Raw genomic sequence first — 20,245 nt, 5'->3', positions numbered from 1 at the left:
ACGGTGGCTGCCGCCGCTGCACTGGCTTCTCCTGCTGGCGAACAGACGGCACTGGCTCTTCCAAGCTAAGCTGCCAGCAGAAGGTCAAAGCGTCGAGCCTCCGTACAAGACTTACAAATTTGGGATCCTCAGCATGATGTCATGTCTTAAAATGATAAGCTGGGCCAAGGAAAGAAATGGCATCTTGCAAAGAACGTGCGCCCGTTCTCGTGTTTACGCTACTTAAGATGAAGGTTCTAATAAGTCATGGGCTATGTTGCTTTAAAGGGAAATTTTATAACTGAGATGAATCACAAGTGCCGGAGATCAAAGTTGAAAAACATCAATGATGCTATAGGGTACTTTTTAATCTTGTAATGAGTGATGATCATGTGCTCTTATGAAGTGAGTCCAACTGCCAACGCCAGATGTGTATATTAAGAAAGGGAGTTGTTTGTGACGCGACAGGCCTGGCTCAGCTGCCAGAGACAGAAAACACGCAAGGATGAGCTCTTTCAGTTTTGACTGAAAAGCAGGTCTTGGCAGATGTGTTGTTGATAAGTAGGGCCCCGGAGTGGGATTTGGTACCACACAGCACCCCGCCTGGGAGTTTGTAGCCTACAAAAGTGTCACTCGTCGGCTCTGCACAGCTCTCCCCAGGCAGTGTGACATAAATATGTGCTTCAAGCACAATTTATAACACAGATCAGTGTCATTTACTATTGTGCAAAAATTAGTAAAGCTTTATTCTGGGGGGGAAGGGACAACCTCAGAGAGCAGATTACATGGCACCTGTTTCCTGGATGCATACTTAAAAGTTCACAGCAAACTCCTCACAGTGGAGAAGACTAATGTAGCAATAGCTGGCGTTTAATGAGCACTTACTACATGACAGCTACCACACTATCTAGTTTATATACCATGTATCATTTAACGTTCTTAACAGCAACTGATGCAGAAGACACGTTGGTGTCCGAAGCAAACAAATGCTGGCTTTGGGATTTCAGTCCAAGCAATTTGACGGATCCAACCAAAGAACTGAGAAGATGTCAGTACCCAGTCATCTGGGCCACTAGAAACAATGTCTCAGTTTATACTCAGGTATTTAAAGGTCTTTAAAGGAAGAGCGGGGAATTCCACTGATAACAGAAACCAACAACTGCGATGTCCTCAGTCCTCTCAAGTAAGAGCCAGAAATACACTTCTCAGAGGGCAAATCACGGGTACTACAGGAATTCTAATTGGAGGGAAGAGAGACGAGATCAACTGTATTGAATATTTTTTCTCTGTGGGTGGGGAAGACTTTACTAATGCCCTTTTCTATTGATGGCTGAAAAAATAAACCACTTGGAAATCTAGAGTAAAGATGGGAAACTACAAGTTGTGGGTCACATCTAGCCACTGGCCGTTGTTGTCATATATATATATATAGTTTAGGGATTTTAAAAAAGATACCTTTATTATTCTTTATGTGTATGTGTATGTGCCTAGCTGAGTGTACATGCATCGAATGTGGGGGCTTACAGAAACCAGAAGAGTTCTGGTCCCCTGAAATTAGAGTTATGAGTCACCTAATGTGAGTGTTGAGAACCAAGCCAGGGTGTTCTACAGGAGCAGTGAGCACACTTAAATGATGAGCCATCTCTCTGGCTCGGTAAATAAAGTTTTATTTAAACACAGCTGTGGCCACTTGTTTTCGTAATGGCTTAGACTATTTTGGCAGTAAAATGGCAAAGTTGAGTCCTTGTGACTAATAGCCAAGAGCAAGGAAGAAGGATAGGATCCAGCAATGTCCAAGTTGTAGGATTAACCAGTCACTCATACCAGATACATCCCTGGGTTCAGGCAAGCGACCATAGGGTGGCAGGAAAATGACATTACATCTTCAAATAGCATTGTATAAGAAATGCTACAAGGACAGGCAATCTTCCATTCCTAGATCTGTGTTTGCCTCCCACCCCATCCCCTCAGGCCTACCCAGAGCACACATTCAGATCACACCTATGACATGCATCCTGTAGTCCCAGCCCCCACAGCCCTCAGGGCACTTTCTGTCTTGACGGGCCAGTAGATCTATCTGCTAATTCAGGCTGCCCAAAACCAATCTCTTTGAAATGAGATCCTACCATCCACGCTGCAATCAGAAGTAAGTGTACCAAGCCATCAGCCAACTCTCTTTCTGTGTGCCTCCTTTAGAATGGGTGGGCACCAACCCTTCCCTGCTTCTCTCCCACCTACTGTGAGGCACCCATCAAACAGTCAACACATGTACACTCACAAGCCCACACGATAGTGGCTTTTCTATGTGCTGAAAAAAGCAGCCAGGATGGGCAGGAACCATCATCTTTTGAAGGCAAATATTAATGGTGATGAATAAACATTAAAAGGCCATTGTACTACTTGATGCATTGGGGAGGGGGGTGGGGACTGCCTCTCCAGCAAGGACTTGTCAGGTCGATGGTTGGAAGATGTCTAGCCTCAGAAGGAGATCAACCCTGATTATGACAATCCAGAAAAGACCTAGTAAAGCTCAAACCAGCCAAGACATTCCTGATGTGCTCTCTCCATCTGTGCTGTGTGATCTCTGATCCTTGAGAGTTCAGATTTGAGGACACACACACACACACACACACACACACAGAGAGAGAGAGAGAGAGAGAGAGAGAGAGAGAGAGAGAGAGAGAGAGAGAGAGATTAACCAAAATACCTAATAGGACATTCCCAAAATGAACAGCCAGGGCCAGCACTGACCCAACATTAGGAATTTGGAAGAAAGCCTTACACATGAAAGGAAGAGAAACGAGCCTCAAAGACTTCTTTGGGGCAGAAAACCTGCCTTGCTCAGGCAAGCCTTTGTGTCAAAGACGGGCATAAGAGATGGGGCTACTGTACAACTGATCCTATTGCTAAAAGATGCACAGCACAGGAAGACGCAATGCCCTCTAGACCTCCTCTCTTACTTCTGGGGAAGGAAGCAATCAGTCCTCGCTGTCTATGGGGGAGATGATGTGAGAACAAACCCTTCCATTGCTGCCTGCCCCATCAAAAGCCAAGTTTAACTTCCTAATTGCAACACCTAGGACTTCCAATGTATTCAGCCAGCAAAGGCAGAACATTCTATGCTATTTACTTTCTATTACGTGGTACAGAACTCTTCCCACTTCAACTTCGAATAACCTTTACTCTGTACATGTATGCCAAGCTTGCTCAAGTCCCTGTGGGCGGCAGTGGAAGTCAGTCAGGTCTGACCCAGATTCAGGAAAAAGAATAAATACTGGCCCAGACAGAAACCCTACCTTCAGCTGAGCACCAGATAAAGCTTTACAATACATAGACAAAGAAACCAAGGCGAACATAAACCTAGTCTGTATCTTTCTGTTAAAGAAACGATCTAAAACAGTTACTAGAAAAATGGCCAGACAACCATGTTGCAACAATGAAACAAGTTATCATTTGCAAACAAATTCTTTGTAATTAAGCCCTGTGCTCTTTATAAAGGGAAGTGAGTGGGCGAGCTTTAAGAAAAAAAGCATTCTTGGGCCATGGGAAACACACACAAATGCTTTTTTACTAAGCTTAAAATTTTAACGTTTATAATTTGCTTCCTCAAACCCGTGGATCTCTTTGGCCCCACCCACTGCACAGAAGGGATGAGCGGAGTTTCTTAGCTAAAAGTTATCATGACTGAATAGCTATGCACTTGTTCCCCAAAAATATAAAGACTTAAGCAATTCTGTGGGAGAGGCTAAGCTATAATTTTATTTTCTATTAACTGTAAAGCTCTATGAACTGCCCTCCCCTAAAATGTATGCAAAAATAAAATATATAAAGTTTACAAAGGCCATATTTAGTGACGGTGACACTAACTCTTTCAGAATGAATTCTTCGCAGGGTCCCCACAAACTCTGTTAGCATTTTAAATCAAAAGGCAGGTACTTACTTCTTGGTTCCCGGGGACCGTCCACCGTCACCTTAATAGCTCTGTGGTAAGTGGCCACTTGGGGAGGATTTGTGAAGACTGTTATGGTCAAGGTGAAACTCTTGCCTGCAGATGTAAGAGGGGAAACACGGTGACAATAAATGGGTGGCATTGATGACCCCACAATAATACAGACATCCAAATCTCACCACAAAGTCTCTGAGGCAGGGAGCAATCAGGAATCCTTGCCCCAAAACAGAAACCTAATAGCTACGAAAGAACACCTGTAAACTTGTTCCTGATTAAGATCAACATCTTTCCTGAGGTTCTATGCGAGCAGCCTCAACCTCCACCCCCAAGCAATCTCCTTGGTAGCAGAACCAAAGTTCTGGGGCTACTTCCAGAGGCATCTCTGCTTTTTTCATTTTCTCCAACATGAGGAGTGCATCGCAGTGTGAGGGCCGACAATTTTAGAAGTGTTTATTTAGTATCAGGTCATGACCCCTTGAGAGGACAATGGTAAATTATTACTGGTGATGTTCTTTACATCACATGGCCTTAGCACAGAGAGAACTGATTAGGTGAACTTCAGAAGATGAAAGAGGAAAGCTGTTATGGCAAGCATTTTAAAGGGAGCCCATGTCTCCAGTCCTGGCCTTCATACGCCTTGGGTGCATGATTTCACCTCTGAACAGTCTTTCTCCTCCCAAGTCACCTCTCCCCTACCATACATCTCATCCCTTAAAGGATCTCCCTAGAGTAACATTTTTTTTCTAAATAAGCATGACACCTCTCAGTGCAAACATTTTTTACTTTTAGAAGATATTTTCTGCAACGCTGCGTTCCCTCCAATGCTTCCAATTAATGAGCTCAAAGGTGATGAAGCCTGTCAAGGGGGCAAGGAAGAGTTCGGGAAGGAATCTAAATGTCTGCTGTCTCCAGGAGAGGCGGGTCTCTTTTCTACAGCCTCACTGCCAGTTGTAATCAGTTAGATTCGCAATGGTTAGTCATGTCAGATAGTCAAAACTGCAAACTGTTACAAGACAGGAAAAGGTGGGCGTGAGTCAGTGAGTCAATAAAACATCAGCAAGCCCAGCCCAGGGCTCAAGTCTCTGCCCCTGTTAACAGATAAAAGCCTCCCTTTGTTTTGCTTTGTTTTCTGGTCAGATTTTTTTTTCCCCTTCTACTGAAAGCTGGGAGTATTAAATCAAAACACAAATCTTAGACAATATGTAGCAATGTGAAGTTTAATGCAATCTTTTCATAGCTTAATATGGAACAGGTTCTGCACCAGGCTTAATGGAGAACAGGTCTTTGGCTGTCAAGTCTACTGAATGGCTTTTCTTTTCAAACCAGACCATGTAAGTTGCTAAAATCTGGTTAAGAAACACATCATTTGTTACTGTGTGTGGATAGTCTTAAGACCCCTTGACTGCTATCCAGAGCTACAGGGGTTAAGAGGCAAAGGGACACACGGATGTGGGAAGGGACAGCAATAAGACATGTATATTGACCAGCATACTCAGTAAGCTCCGGCCACATCAACCACATTATCTCATTTAATCTTCCCCAGTTAGAGTCATCACCCCAGTTCACGAATGAGGAAGCCTTAGCCCCAGAGAAGCTTAGTCATTTACCCAAGGTCACACAGTTAGTTACTAAATGGGAAACAGCAGAAACTAAACTCAAATCTTTCTGAGCTTAAATATCCCAGGGTAGACATGCAACTCAAAGATAGATGGCCTGCATAAGGCCCTGGATTTAATTCTCCCACAGAGAAAAGAAAAAAGAAAAGGAAAGAAAGGGCACCAAGGGAGGGGAGAAAGAGAGAAGAGGAAGAAAAGAAAAGGAAGGGAGGGAGGGATGGTGGGAGGAACAGAGAAAAGGAGGGAGTATAGAGGAAAGGGAGAGGGAAGGAATGAAGACAAAAGAAAACCAAAATGAGGGTTTTTTTTTTTTTTCTGATTTTGCTGCAGAATATGAAAAGGAAATAAGTAACTGACTTCTAGGTATGTGCCCATTCGCTTGCTGTGCCTGGGGAAATAACAAACCTAAATGGACTAAAGTGATGGGTGAATATATCAATTTATAAACCTCACTGATGCACCTCATTGTAGTTATTACATACAAGATAGACTCTGTACCTAACAGAAGATCTGTTGTAAATATTAACACTGGCCAGAATAATAAGACAGCGAGGAGTCTAAACTAGTCCCAAAGATCTCAAAATCAACAGAAACTGAGATCAAAAAGTTGAGGGGGAGACCCATATTAAGAACTAAAAACAATGGCTGAGTCTCTGGATTCAATATTAATTTGAATTAAGACATTTTAAAGGGTTGGAGAGATGGCTCAGCAGTTAAGAGCACTGACTGCTCTTCCAGAGGTCATCAGTTCAATTCCCAGCACCTACAGGGTGGCTCACAACCATCTGTAATGGGATCCGATGCCCTCTTCTGGTGTGTCTGAAGACAGCTACCGTGTATATATATATATTATATATTATATATATATATATATATATATATATATAAAATTCTTTTTTTAAAAAAAAATCTATTTTAAAACCCATTTCTGGGTGAGATCAGTAGTCTACAAATTCAGGATTCCGTTTCTAACAGTGGTTCCCAAGGCCATGATTGGAAGACAGTGTCTAACCCGGTGCTAATGTTAATACATCAAAGATGCCCATGGCTTGCTATTCCTGCGCATCTTTGAAGGATCTGCTAGTGATAATGTCAGTGAATGGTTTATGACTGTTTCGGGAGGTGTTTCCATTTTAAATCTTGACAAGCTGCTTGGGTTAACAAGCTGTCTATACTCCTCCCAAAGTCAGAGAAACACACTCCAAATAGAAACAAACCCAGATACAGACTATTCTTTAAGGCCAGAGCATCAAAATGCTCAAAGATAAACCAGCCTTCCCTTTTGAAAACTCCTTTAGGGCCAGTGAACTGGCTCCGTGGCTAAGAGCACTTGTTATTGCAGAAAACTCAGGTTTGATTCCCAGGACCCTCATGGAGACTCATCATTTCCCTGGGCACCAGGCATGCAACGTGGTGCACAGATATGCATACAAGGCAAAACACTCATACACACAAAGCAAAATAAACATGTGTGTATGCGTGTGTAAATGAATAAGTAAACAAAACTAAAAATTAAAAAAACAAAGAACAATGTTGGAGAGATGGCTCAGTGGTTAAGAGCACTGGCTGCTTCTCTAGAGGTCCTGAGTTCAATTCCCAGCAACCACATGGTATTTTACAACCATCTGTAATGGGATCTGATGCCCTCTTCTGGTGTGTCTAAGGACAGCTACATTACATTCACACATTAAATAAATGTTAAAACAAACAAACAAACAAAGTCTGCTTTAAAAAGAGGTAAGGTTGGGGAAGAAACTGTCATCTTTCAGAGTGGATTTCTAAAGCTCAAACTGTACTTAACAATGAAAGCAAAGTCAAGAGGGATTCTTTGCACTGCTGATTAGCTACAGTGTGGAAGAACTTTCCAGAAGCTCTGACCAGACTCACTAATTAGCTCGTGGCACAATAATGCTGCGTTTCCGGAGTCAAAAGTTTATGTGGGCATTCATGATTTCCTTAACTTAAAACAAGTTTCCCAATTTCCACTTTCCAGGGATCTGGGATTACATTTTTTACATATAATTTTATGTGCATAGGTATTTTGCCTTTGGGTATGTCTGCCCACCACGTGTATGCCTGGTGCCCTTGGAGGTCAGAAGAGGCCACTGGATTCTCCTGGGATTAAGGTGACCATCAGTGTCAGCAGCCAGGTGCGGTACTAGGAATCAATCTCAGAGCAGCAAGTGCTTTTAGCCACAGAGCCATCTCTCTAGTCCCCAGGTCTACTTTTTTTTTTTTTTTTTTTTTTTTTTTTTTTTTTGTAAACAGTGGCTCCAAGGGCTATGGTGTAAAGAAGTCCTGAGTTCAGATTCTCAGCACCCAGATTAAAAAAACCAAAAGTAAAGAGTAATGTGATGTATGATGTGTGCCTGTAACTCTAACACTAGAGAGCAAAGTACAGGGGGATCATGGGAAATACAGAGCCACCCAGGCTAGTTGACACAGTCAGCTACCTGAGAGACCATGTCTGGGGAGAAAAGAGAAAGCAGTTGAAAAGAGACTGAATAAGGCATGTCAACATTCATCTCTGCCGTCCACATACACTACACACAGGTTCACGTGCCAGCACACATATGCACACACATTCATAACCCCCTGACACACAGAATCCTCTCAGGCAATGCCGGTTATATCAGTCACAGCTTCATCTAGGAGCTAATCCCGAACTACCACCCAAAGCCACATCATTTCTTAGCTACATAGCAGAAACTGTCACTGGAAGACAATTCCAATTTGGCCTTAAAGGCTGCCAGGAAGAGCCAGAAGGCCTAGACTGTAAGCAGGGTTGTGCCTTAAATTGACAAACCACCGTGCTCTGTGCACTGTAAATGCTTTAAAAGACTTGTAAATTAAAAGCAGCAAGCTTGATGTCAAAAGAGAGGAAGGGCACCAAAGAAGGAGAAGAAAGAGGAGAAAGAGGAGGGAGAGGAGGAGGAGAAATGGCTAAAGTCACTTTAAACACGCCTGTGTAAAAAACCAAGGAGAAAAGGGAAGGCACACTGCGTGGCTTCATTCAGGTTTCAGTGATGCTGTACTTTATATCGGGCATTTTTGGATGTTGTGGTCCTGTGGTGGTGGTCCTGTGATGATCTAGGAAGCAAACGTGAATGAAAACATGGAAATGTGGAGACTTTATAAATCTGGGGCCAGTTTTCAATTTCAGAGAGTCTAGGTTTCAGCGCCAGAAAGGTAAAAAGAAACATCATGTTTATGGAACTTGGGCTTTGTTTTGTTTCTCTTTTCTGATGAACACCATCAAAGAGATCTTGTAAAGTTTCGAGAGACATCCCAGTGGACAGAGCATGCGGAGAAGACCTAGCACCAGAGATGGAGATGGGCAAGAACCAAAGAGGAGGCTGGAGATGATCTTGTCAAAAGCAGGTCACGCTAGAGGGTTTCCTGCCACTGAAAACCTGACTCGTTTTCATCGAGAGGGGCCTCTTACTGATGTATTCTGTTTTCCTCTCTCTCTCCATTTCAGTTTAATCTCCCTGCTTCCTCTTATTCAAAGTAATACAGTAATATAAAATCTATTATTAGTGATAAATCAATTTCTCTCTCTCGTTCTCTCTCCACCCTCTCCTCCCCCCTCCCCCAAGTCTCGAAGACAAGTCTGGACCAATTTCTCCATCCTGCCTCTGGCAGCAGACTGGAGCACTTCAGTTCCTCTACCATGTCCCGGCTGCTTCAAAGGAAAAATCCTACTTTCTTCAGTTAAGATCATAAGAAATATAGGGGGAGGGGGTCAGCTCTGTTTGGACATAATTACACTTCATCAAAAGAGGCTTCCTTCATCTTCCATGCGTGAAAAGTCTGCAAGCAGTTAAGTCTGTCTTTTTTTTTTTTTTTAATATAAAAATTGCTATTTGGGAAACAAGCCAAAACTCAGAAAGCCAATATAGTAAAACAGTGCACACCCTTTGTTTCCTTTTGAAGTTTCTTAAATAAATATGTTGAGGGTTTACAAAGTACACTATCACTCCGCCATAGTTTCTAGTCAAACTGATCAGGAAAAAAAGGGAGGGGGCATGACTTAGTATCTATATAACATGTGATTTAGTATCTATATAACATGTGATTTAGCATCTATATAACATGTGATTTAGCATCTATATAACACAAAAGTACAATAAATGAAAACACAAGTTTGGATCTGTAAAACAAAATTAAGAGTAGCAGCCCATCCTTTAAATATTAAAATTCACTACTCTGTAACAGTAACAAAAGAAGAAAGGTGCCATTTAGAGCATACAGCTATGTCATCATGTCTACATTTAGAGCATACAGGTGCCTCCTTATGTTTACTTTTTTTTTTTTTTGGCAGGAGGAAAAAGGAGAAACTTCTAACTGTATCACCACCCTGCAAGAGTAACTAAGAAACAAACAAAAGCAAAAAGAGAAAAGGAAAGAGTGAGTGGATGTGAGCACACACCCACAGCCTCCAAATCTAGTCCCTCCTCTCATGAAGGAGCACAGAGGAGCCGAGGAGCCCCCCAGTTAGGTGCCTTCAGAGGCTCTGAACCTCATTTTGGTTGAAACCACCTTTCAGCGACAGCATCTCATTAGCATGTATCCTTTTTTGTCTTAAGTTGGAGGACTTGGCTCCATTCCTAGAAAGGAACTAGAACTCCTCATCGGAAACAGCCTTGCTTAAATTTCCCTTATCAAGTTTTTACACTGGTAATAATTTGACGTATGATCCAAACGAGAGCGTAATTATTAGACACAGTTTAGAGTGGTGTTTCTCATTTCCGATTCAAACGCAGCGAACGCGCAGGCTCCACGGTCTCACTTCGCCTCAGTCCTAAAGTGCCCCCACTTTATTTTATTCTCTTCTTGGCATAATACTTCAAATGGAAATGTGGGATCCAATAAGTTGAATGAGCATAATATTTCTGATAGGTGAATAGCCAATAGAAGTCTCTCTGGCAAATAAGTAAATAAAAACAAAGGATTGATCTCCTTAGAGACTCCAGCAATAAATAATAATTCCATTTCTGAAATTCTGGTGAAATATCCTTTAAAGGATTATTTCCTGCTTTGTAATTCTGTTAAATCACCATCCTAATATCTTAATGTGGATTCAGATAATTGACGACCCTAAATACTGTGAAACCATTGGATTCTCTAGATGATTTTACAGTCGTTCTTCTGATAATCTGAAACCAGCCTGGACTACATAGTAAGTAGCCCAGGCCAGCCAGGGATACACAATAAGACCTTGTCAAAAAAAAAAAAAAAAGCTTAAATAAATATTTTAATCAATTCTTATTACTAGAGTAATTGAAATCAATCACGGGTGACATCGCTAAAGGACCAGAGAGCACGGATTGTCCCCATATCAACTCAGAGTAAGCTGAGGAAATGTCTCAGTCAGGAAATGTCTCCAAAGCAATCACTTTCCTCTCCCGCTGCCTCTCAGCCCACTCCAGTCACGTGACTCCTCATAATTCAGAACCTGATCCTCCAAACATTCTTTTCCCTACTGTACGTGCTAACCCCCCATGAAATTAGGAGCAAGTTCTTCTGAAAACACTGTTTGACTCTCTATATAATGAAATGAGTGAAAAAAGGTCTAACTACTCTGGAGAACACTCAAGGGCATCTGGATTTATTTAAGCAAACCTCCGGTGGTTGTTTCAGTAAAAAAGAAGATGCTACTTCTTTTACATATAGACAAGTCCACTTGCATCAGAGAGCCTAACATGCTGATCCCATGATCTGTATTAATAATCAGAGGCCTACCTCGTCCGCTCCGGCCCACAAATCTGAGATCGTTGAACCTGGCTACTTGGTTTTTCATCACAGCAGAGGCATTTCGGAGTTCAGCAGAGTAGTTTTCATCATTCCCGGCCATGACAGTAACCACAGTCCCATCTGGTACCTCTCCGAGGGCTACAACCTACGTAAAACAGGAAATACAGAAGGAACAGTAGCACATCAGAAACACTTAACGACTGAGAATACATGCTCGCTGCAAATGGTGTCTTATCAGGGCCCTAATGCTGTGGTCCAGAGATGGCAGACCAGAAGGGAGGCATCTGTAGTTGGGTTGTGACACCATTTCAAATACACTGGTGTTTCAGGGTCCACCCACTTCGAAAGCAAGCTAAATTTGCCTTTATTTATTGTTCAGCTATTCACAGAATATATGTACATTTTTGTATTAAATCCCTATGTTAGGCTATCTGAAGGAATTATACTTCAGAAAAAAGGCTTATGCCCCATCTGTAGATTGCACCGTACATATTAAGGCATATCCTGTCTACAGCCACAAGAGCCCTGGGGTGTGATCTTGAGCTACAAACAGAAGGGGATGGGGGGAGGGCGGTACTTGCTATGGAAGCATAAGGACCCAAATTTAGATCCTCAGCACCTATGTGAGCTGCTGGGGGAAGGCAGCTTGTCTGCAACCCCACTGCTGGAAGGTAGAAAACAGACCATGTTAGTGGCTTGCCAGACACTGGCCTTAGTGTAATCTGCAAGCTACAGATTGCATGAAAGGTCCTGTCTCAGAACCTAAGGCGGAAGGGGTAGCTCCCTGGATTAAACACTTTCCATCCAGTTTGATGGCTTGTGTTTCCATTCCTGGGGCCTACATGATGAAAGAGAAGCCATGTTGCAGATTGCCCTCTGACTTCCGCATGGACTTGGGTGTGCACAGATACACATAAATGTAATTTTTAAATGAGGTGGAGAGCAATTGAGGAAGATATGTCAATGTCCATCTCTGGCCTCCATATGTACTCGGATGGCTCACACACTTGAGCAAACTCACACACACACACACACACACACACACACAGAGAGAGAGAGAGAGAGAGAGAGAGAGAGAGAGACTGGGGAGGGGGGAAAGGGAGAAGTGGGAAGGGGAGAAGAGGGGGAAGAGAGGGAGAGAAGAGAGGGAAGGGAGGAGGTACCAATTAGCTCTTTAGAAAAGGACTCAAGTGTAAATCCTAGTCCTGGCTGAAATACTGGATACAGATCAGTTGGGGGCTAAATGGTCATCTTTTAAAGGACACTGTGAATGAATACTGCATACATCTCTGTGTGGGACCCAGTGGGATAGTCAAAACTATCAAGAGAATAAAGTCTGAGAATAGAGACCTATCCAGGGATGAAAACGATCGTGACAACTAAGTTCTACAATCAAGAAATGTATCCTGGGCTGGGGAGACAGCTCAGTCAGTAAAGTGCTTTCCTGGCAAGTGCGTAGGCCAGAGTTTGATCACTAGGTACCTTGTAAAAAGCCAGGTACTATGCTAGATACTTGTAATCCCAGAGCTGGGAAACAGAAAAGAGGAGATTAGGGCAGATTAGCCAGCCATCTTAACCCTAATCAACAAATCCTAAGAAAGACCCCCCCAAAAGACAGCTGCAAACACTGACATCTAATATTGACCTCTGACCTCCAAATGCACACCCATGCATGACTGCACACACTCATACCCACAATCCCATATTATGTCATCTACCATATTGGAATGACACCTTTGTCCCCACAGTCTCCAACAGATACGGGATAATCTGTCATCGAGGCTAACACATTCAGAATCACTTTATCCCAGGTTAGCTGTGCACTCCGTGTTAACATGCAACCTTACCGATGGAATGCTGGCCACTCTGTTCTCTGTCCACTACCAAGACCCTGCTTCCAGTAACTCCTATGATCCTCTGCCCAGCCTATTCCCATTTCTTCACCTAGTGCCCAGAGATTTCACAGTAACTTGGCAAGAGCTACAGTGAGAGCAACCACTCTGACAAGGCACCCCTGTGCATTTGTCTATCTAGCAAACACCCCACTTTATGTTTTTTCCCACTTCTGCTTCCGAGCTTTCAAGGGCAGTGAGGCAGAAGTGGGTAGGTGGGGGAGCATGCTCATAGAAGCAAGGGGGAGGAGACAGGGGGTGTGATGAGGGGAAACTAGAAAAGGGGATAACATTTGAAATGTAAATAAATAAAATATCCAATAAAAATAGAATCATTTACCATTGTAACATTAAATGTAAGATTACAATATATGTACATGGGAACATGTACCTACGTACAAATTTTTAAAAATAGATAACAAAATACCCTCCGGTTTTATTGTTCAAAATTTAACCATTAACCAATTCTTTGGCATTATTCTAATATTGTTTTTTAAAGATTTGCTTATTTTATGTATATGAGCACACTGTTACTGTCTTCAGACACACCAGAAGAGGGCATCGGATCCCATTACAGATGGTTGTGAGCCACCATGTGGTTGCTGGGAATTGAACTCAGGATCTCTGGAAGAATAGCCAGTGCTCTTAACCACTGAGTCATCTCTCCAACCCCCTAATATAGTTTTCTAAACTTATTTAATTTTGTTATTTGTAAGCTTTCTGACAATGTTACCTACCCTCAAATTCCATGAAAATTTCACAGTTATCAAAAACAGAAAGCTCTATATAACAAGTCTAGATATTCCCAAACACACTTGCTATGTGTTCTCCTGAAAGTGTCTTCCTTATACATTGATAAACAGATACTATATTTCAGAACTGAATTTTCCCTCTCTGTAATCCCTACCCCAAATCCTGCAACCCCCACATTGTCTCTCCCAGCCAGGATAACAATGAAACAAAACCAAGGTTTTTTGCTGTTGCTGTTGTTGTTGTTGTTGCTCTAACTTGACTCTTAGAACATTTCTCAGTTTCCCCAACCTCATACCTTGTTCAGTTCAAAATCAGGAAGCTTTTTCTTATCCTGTAGGACTCACATTCCCAGTGTCCTTTTGTGTCTAGTCACCCTCACTTTTACTATGTATCGATTAATGAGTAATGCCTCTTCAATGAATTAGTCCCAGGTTTAAGGAATGGCCTTCATTTCATCTAGTTTATTGACAGCCCTCAACTCTCAACACAGTGCCTGGCATATTAGGAGGTATTTGATGAGTATTTTTTTAAATAGGGGTTAATGAGATGGCTCAGTGGGTGAACTCTCTGTTATGTGATCGTGGGGGCTGATTCAAATCTTCAGAGTCCACATAAAGGGCAGACATAAAAAGATGCAGGTCTGACATTTTTCATGCCAGCACCCTTACTGGGACATTGGGGGGGGGGGCGAGTCATTTAGCCTGGTTCACAGCAGCAAACAGCAGACAGGCTGCCTGGGACAGTGTAAAACACAAGAGCCAATATCTGAAGCTGTTCTTTGATCACTACATGCATGCCATGGAACTCCATAGCCTCATATAATAATGTACAAACACATACACACACCTACAAATACACAGTTATATGTGAAGGAGGAATATGTGACCATGTCTCTGTGTGTGTTCATGTATATGTGTATATCTGTGTATGTGAATATGTATGTCTGTGTGACTGTGTGTTTGTCTCTCTGTCTGTGCATGTATATGTGTATATCTATGTCTGTGCATGTGTATGTGTGTGTGTCTGTGTGTGACTATATATGCCTGTGTATCTGTATGTGTGCATGTATATGTATGTGTGTCTCTGTATGTGCATGTATATTTATATGTCTATATCTGTGCATGTGTATGTATGTGTCTCTGTGTGTGCATGTGTATGTGTGTGTCTGTGTGTGTGTATGTCTTTGTGTCTGTGTGTCTCTGTGTATGTGTGTATATATCTGTGTGTCTGTGTCTGTTCATGGGTATATACGTGTGTGTGTGTGTATGAATGTATGTGTGTCTGTTGGTATGCCTACGTATGTATATGTGTCTATGTGTGTGTGTATTTGCATGTATATATATATATGTGTGTATCTGTGTGTGCATGTGAAATATGTATGTGTGTGTGTCTATGAATGTATGTGTGTCTGAGGGTATGCCTATGTATGTATATGTGTCTATGTGTGTGTGTGTTTGCATGTGTATATATATCTGTGTATCTGTGTGTGCATGTGAAATATGTATGTGTGTGTGTCTATGAAACAAGTAAATGAAATCATTTCATAAAAAGCACTGTTCTCAGCAGCCAACAGCTTTGTGGGCTACCAGCTAAAGTGCTGAGGGAACCAGTTATAGGATGAGTCAGCATCCCGCAGACTCAGACTCATGTTCTCACTGCAGACCAGTATTACCTGGAATATACAGCTATTCTCTACTTAAGAAGTCTCTAGGTCAAAAGCAAATCCCTTGAGAACAAGATTTTCTGTCACCTTGGTCTAGCAGCTCCGGTGGGGCAGAGGCGGTTACTAAGACAAATGCTGGGTTCCTGCAGGTCGGGCATTTCTCTGATGCCCCAAAACAATGCACGTTAAAAAATACGGAAATGATTGACTGTGTCTGCCAGTGTTCATCTGAATATGAAGGCATCTTGTACCTTCAGCAGATTGTATTTTAACCCCTGCTGCCTGGCTTTCCTTTGAAAAAAATAAATATTAATAAAGGTGAAAGAAAGCAATACTATCTTAGAAGAGACTATGTATACTAAAAAGCAAAAGGCTCCATTTCCCCTAATTCTCCTATATATCTACGATGACCCTTATACCAACCATTTTGTCTCTAAGAACCAGGGTTTCTAAATATACATTGGAAATCATTTATAAGCTGTAAAACGTAGAAGATGCCACATAAACACAGATGTCACTATATAGTGATCTTGGCTTTGGTAATATGAAGAGAGTGACCTGAGTGGTAAGCATTCTTTAAGAGTGTCACTGAGTATGTGACACTTCACGACCTCAAATGTTGTGCAGTATTGTCAAAAGGCAAAGGGTTGCTCCTCGTGGGTTTCACTCCAGTTGTATGTATTTCAGAAAAAAAAATGATAAAGAAATCTGCCTCGGTTTAAGGGTTTTCAAGAGTTGGGACATTATTATTTTACTACATATTTTTTAACATATTGGACCTTTTTATTTTTTAGTTAAAAGAGAGCAAAAGTTGATTCACTAAGGGAACATGTGAAAGCAGATTCCTAAGAGTGAGATACGTAAATCCACTTTTTTAAAGCAGTGGAATAATCATATTAAATACAGGTTTGCTTTGTATATCATATTTGGCAAAACAGAAATTTTCGTGCACATTCTCTTTAGCTTAGAACTGGGCCTGGAGAACTTGCCAGCACACACAGTGACAATCTTCCTGACAGGCTGACTGAAATATGCTGTATGTTCTACCGTTCATTGTACTAGACCAGACTGACCACTGTTGTTTCTGAGGAGGGGTGGTGCGTGTCTTGGGAGGGGGAGTGCTGTATTTAACTTTATATCAGTCAGAAGTATAATTACATGTTTGAGACTTTTTAAGTAGATGTCTGAAGCTTAAAAGTTTCCTTTGAGTATTCTCAACCATATTTATCTAAAAGAAAACCAAAGAATGAGGACATTTTTACACATTTCATCTGTACCAAACCCAAGTAATGGAAAAACATTCTAAAGAGCAAAAAGAACAAGAAAGAAAGAAAGATAGAGAAAGAAACACATAAAGAGAAAGAGTGTGTTTTAGAGAGAGAGAGAGAGAGAGAGAGAGAGAGAGAGAGAGAGAGCATTCTTTAACTGCTTAGGCCGAGGCATGAACTGAATTTTTTTCCCATGCGACCCAACATGAAGTACTGTTCTGCAAAGAATAATTTATAATGAACTCATAATAATTACATTTCTAGGTGTTCTTAAAATATAACATTTACAAAGTCAAGAAAAGCAAGAGAAGAGAGAAGTCACTTTCTGTTCTGCTGTCTCAGAATTGAGAAAGAATTTGCTTAATTTAGTTCACCCCACTGTGCCAGCGTTCAAACCACACAATATGCAGTTTGTACAGAATGAAATTAAAGAATATTTAACTCTAGTGATGTTTAGATTTTGTATGAGTCCCATTCTGACTGAATTGGGCCTCACTCTGAACAAGGGAGCGATGATAAACTTAACTTAGACCTCTGTTCCTGTGGTCTTACCAGGCTGGAAGTTGAAAATTGCCCATGATATTTCTATGGACAGCAGTGCAGTCTAAGCTAATCAATTACTCTGACAGATTAACATTATGTTGGCACAATGCAAGTGCAGTAAGATGGAATGGAATTATTTGCAAGATAGAATTTGATTGTAGTAAAGAGAGAGGCAATGCAATAATTGCAAGAAGCAAAAACAAAACTATCCTTTTAAAATAAACTACAGCAAGTTTTCAACAAATACTATAGTGTGGTTTCAGAATTTCATCCAGGAAGGCTTTCTAAACCCGGGGGAATTAAATTCTAAAAGAAAAACAGGTACAATGTATCATCTCAAAAAAAATTTAAATATATGTCTAACAAAAAAATTGACGAAACTTCTAGGCCAGCAATCTGTATGTCATGAATCACAGTGGCTTAGATCATGTAACACTGGCTATCTGAGAATTCTGAAAATACAGCAGTGATGTTAAAGAAGAAAACACACACACACACAAAAAAAAAAAAAAACAGAGCCACCATACCTCCTCAAATGTAAATACATACATGTATATATTCAGCCTTACAATATTTCCCTTTAAATGAGTTTTACAAAAAAAAAAAAAAAAATGTGCCCTGTCTTCATTCAACCTGATGTGTTATGATTGACATAATTTTGCAAAAACAGTTTGCATTAGGCTTAATAAAGATTTGACAAGCTCAATAATGTCTTTCCTTCTTAAGCTATAATTAGATTGTTTTAAAGATACAAAGTCTGATCATTAAACACATAAAAAAGATACAAACCACTGATACTCAGTGGTTTGTATCATATATATATATATGTTGCAAACGTGCTTTTAAAGAAGGAAAATTAGCCAGTAATTGCCAACAAGTCATTCTCAAACAAAAATCGCATCATTTGAAAACCTCAGCAACACTGAAAATGATAGTATAAGTACAAAATTAACTTTGAGGTTTCGATCATGTACTTAAATACGATGTTTTTCTTTAACATTACTAGAATGAATGCGATATTGGTGAATATGTATGATCTCGTGTTCTCTAACGTAAAACGGTGATATGGGCCTATACTACTTTAACTCTAAAGATAAACATCTGAATGTCAACATAGTGTTTCAGCTTAAAGCTATTTAAGGCAACTTAGTCATGAACCCTGAACACCAGGCTTCACAGCGGAGATGCTGACAGACCCCTACCTAGAAGGGTGCTACTAGATGCAGGGTTGACACACTCTACACTCCCTGTCTACCAGACCAACCATCAACTACTAAGCTGAATTTGCAAATTGCTCTGTCTTGGCACTAAAATCATCCATGACAGAAAGAGCCTGGTATCCTCGAATAGTAGGCCTAAACTATTTTAAGGTTTTAGTGAGATACACCTGAAAGAAATGTTAAAAATATTTATTTCCATTTCCTTGACACCTGGAAGGACTGACTGTTTCAAAACTACACAACTTTGGTAAAAGTGCAATGGTAACAAATAACTTTGCATGAAGACCACTGGCTGCTTTGTATTTTTGACATGTCGAATACAAATAAAATGAGAACTCGTTTAAACCCCCCCAAATTATATTACATGCAGAATAGCAATACCAATAGATTCTGCTGTTTTTAATATAGTCTATTGTCCATATCATGGGGAAGCACTATTTTAAGTCATCAGATATCAAGACAGTTTACTGAATTCATTTCTTGTTGACTGTGGTGAACTTCGTGTCACAGACCTAAACTACAGACTCAATAAATATTGTGTTGATTTGAACACTAAATTTCTCAGTAATATCTTTCAGTGGGGCGGGGCATGTTTGAAGAGCATTTAGCTCTCTGCTTTTCACCTAACAATACCATAACTTACTTTGTACATAGCTCTGGATATGACAGCCAAATTGCTGTCACCACATTTGAAAGGGGGGACTTCCTCACAGCATTTCCTCAGTGCAGATGCATTTGATTATGTTGAAAGAGGATAAGAAGCCTGCTACGCTCGTGCATTTATTCCCAAGGCAAGTTATTCTGAAAAGGTTGTTGCACCGTTGAAATGAAAATTATGAAAGTTGCTGTCAAAAAATCTGAACCTCCGGATAGCCATATTGTTTTTTAAGCAGAGGGATGAAAGTATTAGGGTCTCAATGATCTTTTAACTCAACTTATTACAATTGTAATATAATAAGTCCTGTGTTGTCAATGCTCTGTTTATTGCTTAAGAAAAATGTACTCTGTGATCAGAAGGCTTAACAATAAGGAAAGAAATTCACTTTCAAGGTAGTTTTGGAAACTAATTAGAAAATCCAGGTTCCATATCTAAGAAAAGTTCAAACTGAATAATAGTCTGTCTTTATACCCAGATCTTGTTTCAAAAATCGATGCACCGTGTAAGTTCAGGACAGCTATCCCCTAAGCACATTCAGCACCGGAAGGGTACACAGATTACTAAACACTGAATTAATAAAATTAATTTTTATAGTTTAATGTATGCCCTTGCGTTACACAAAATACCTACTTATTTGTATTTTCCCCTGTTTTCATCTAGGTTTGGGGAAAGGTTTTATTTTTGAAATAATGCCTACCCTCATAGAGGGTACTTAGAAAATTCTGACTGATAAACATTGTAAAATAAAATACCTCTCAATGGAAATATCTTTTTTTCTTTTTTTTTTCTTTTTTTACAATGTTTCCTATATCTGACCTATTCACATCACAAGGAAGAAAACATTAATCGTCAAAATGGGTGCTCCCATAAAAGGAGAAACGCGATGTGTGTTCTTTTAGGACCACTGTTTGATCCAACTACAAAAGGAAACTGGCACCCCGCTCCAG

At 40.7% G+C, this 20,245-nt stretch overlaps 1 protein-coding gene across 4 annotated transcripts in view; it reads right to left on the bottom strand.

Moving 5' to 3' along the window:
* Nucleotides 1-20,245, bottom strand: part of RUNX2 (RUNX family transcription factor 2) — a gene marked incomplete at both ends in the record, with an annotated part of 201,627 nt that overhangs the window by 105,422 nt on the left and 75,960 nt on the right. For 3 of the 4 annotated variants that reach the window (XM_080917249.1, XM_080917250.1, XM_080917251.1), the window contains 2 exons: nucleotides 3,920-4,024; nucleotides 11,290-11,446. In XM_080917249.1, the coding sequence (XP_080773375.1) occupies nucleotides 3,920-4,024; nucleotides 11,290-11,446 (262 nt within the window). The remainder of the gene's footprint in view (nucleotides 1-3,919; nucleotides 4,025-11,289; nucleotides 11,447-20,245) is intronic. The other variant, XM_080917252.1, reaches the window with a different exon arrangement.

The sequence above is a fragment of the Micromys minutus genome, assembly GCF_963924665.1.
Source record: "Micromys minutus genome assembly, chromosome: 5".
In the NCBI taxonomy this organism is placed as follows: Eukaryota; Metazoa; Chordata; class Mammalia; order Rodentia; family Muridae; genus Micromys; species Micromys minutus.
The sequence above is the reverse complement of the archived record's forward strand: the minus strand, read 5'-3'. Positions and strand labels throughout refer to the sequence as shown.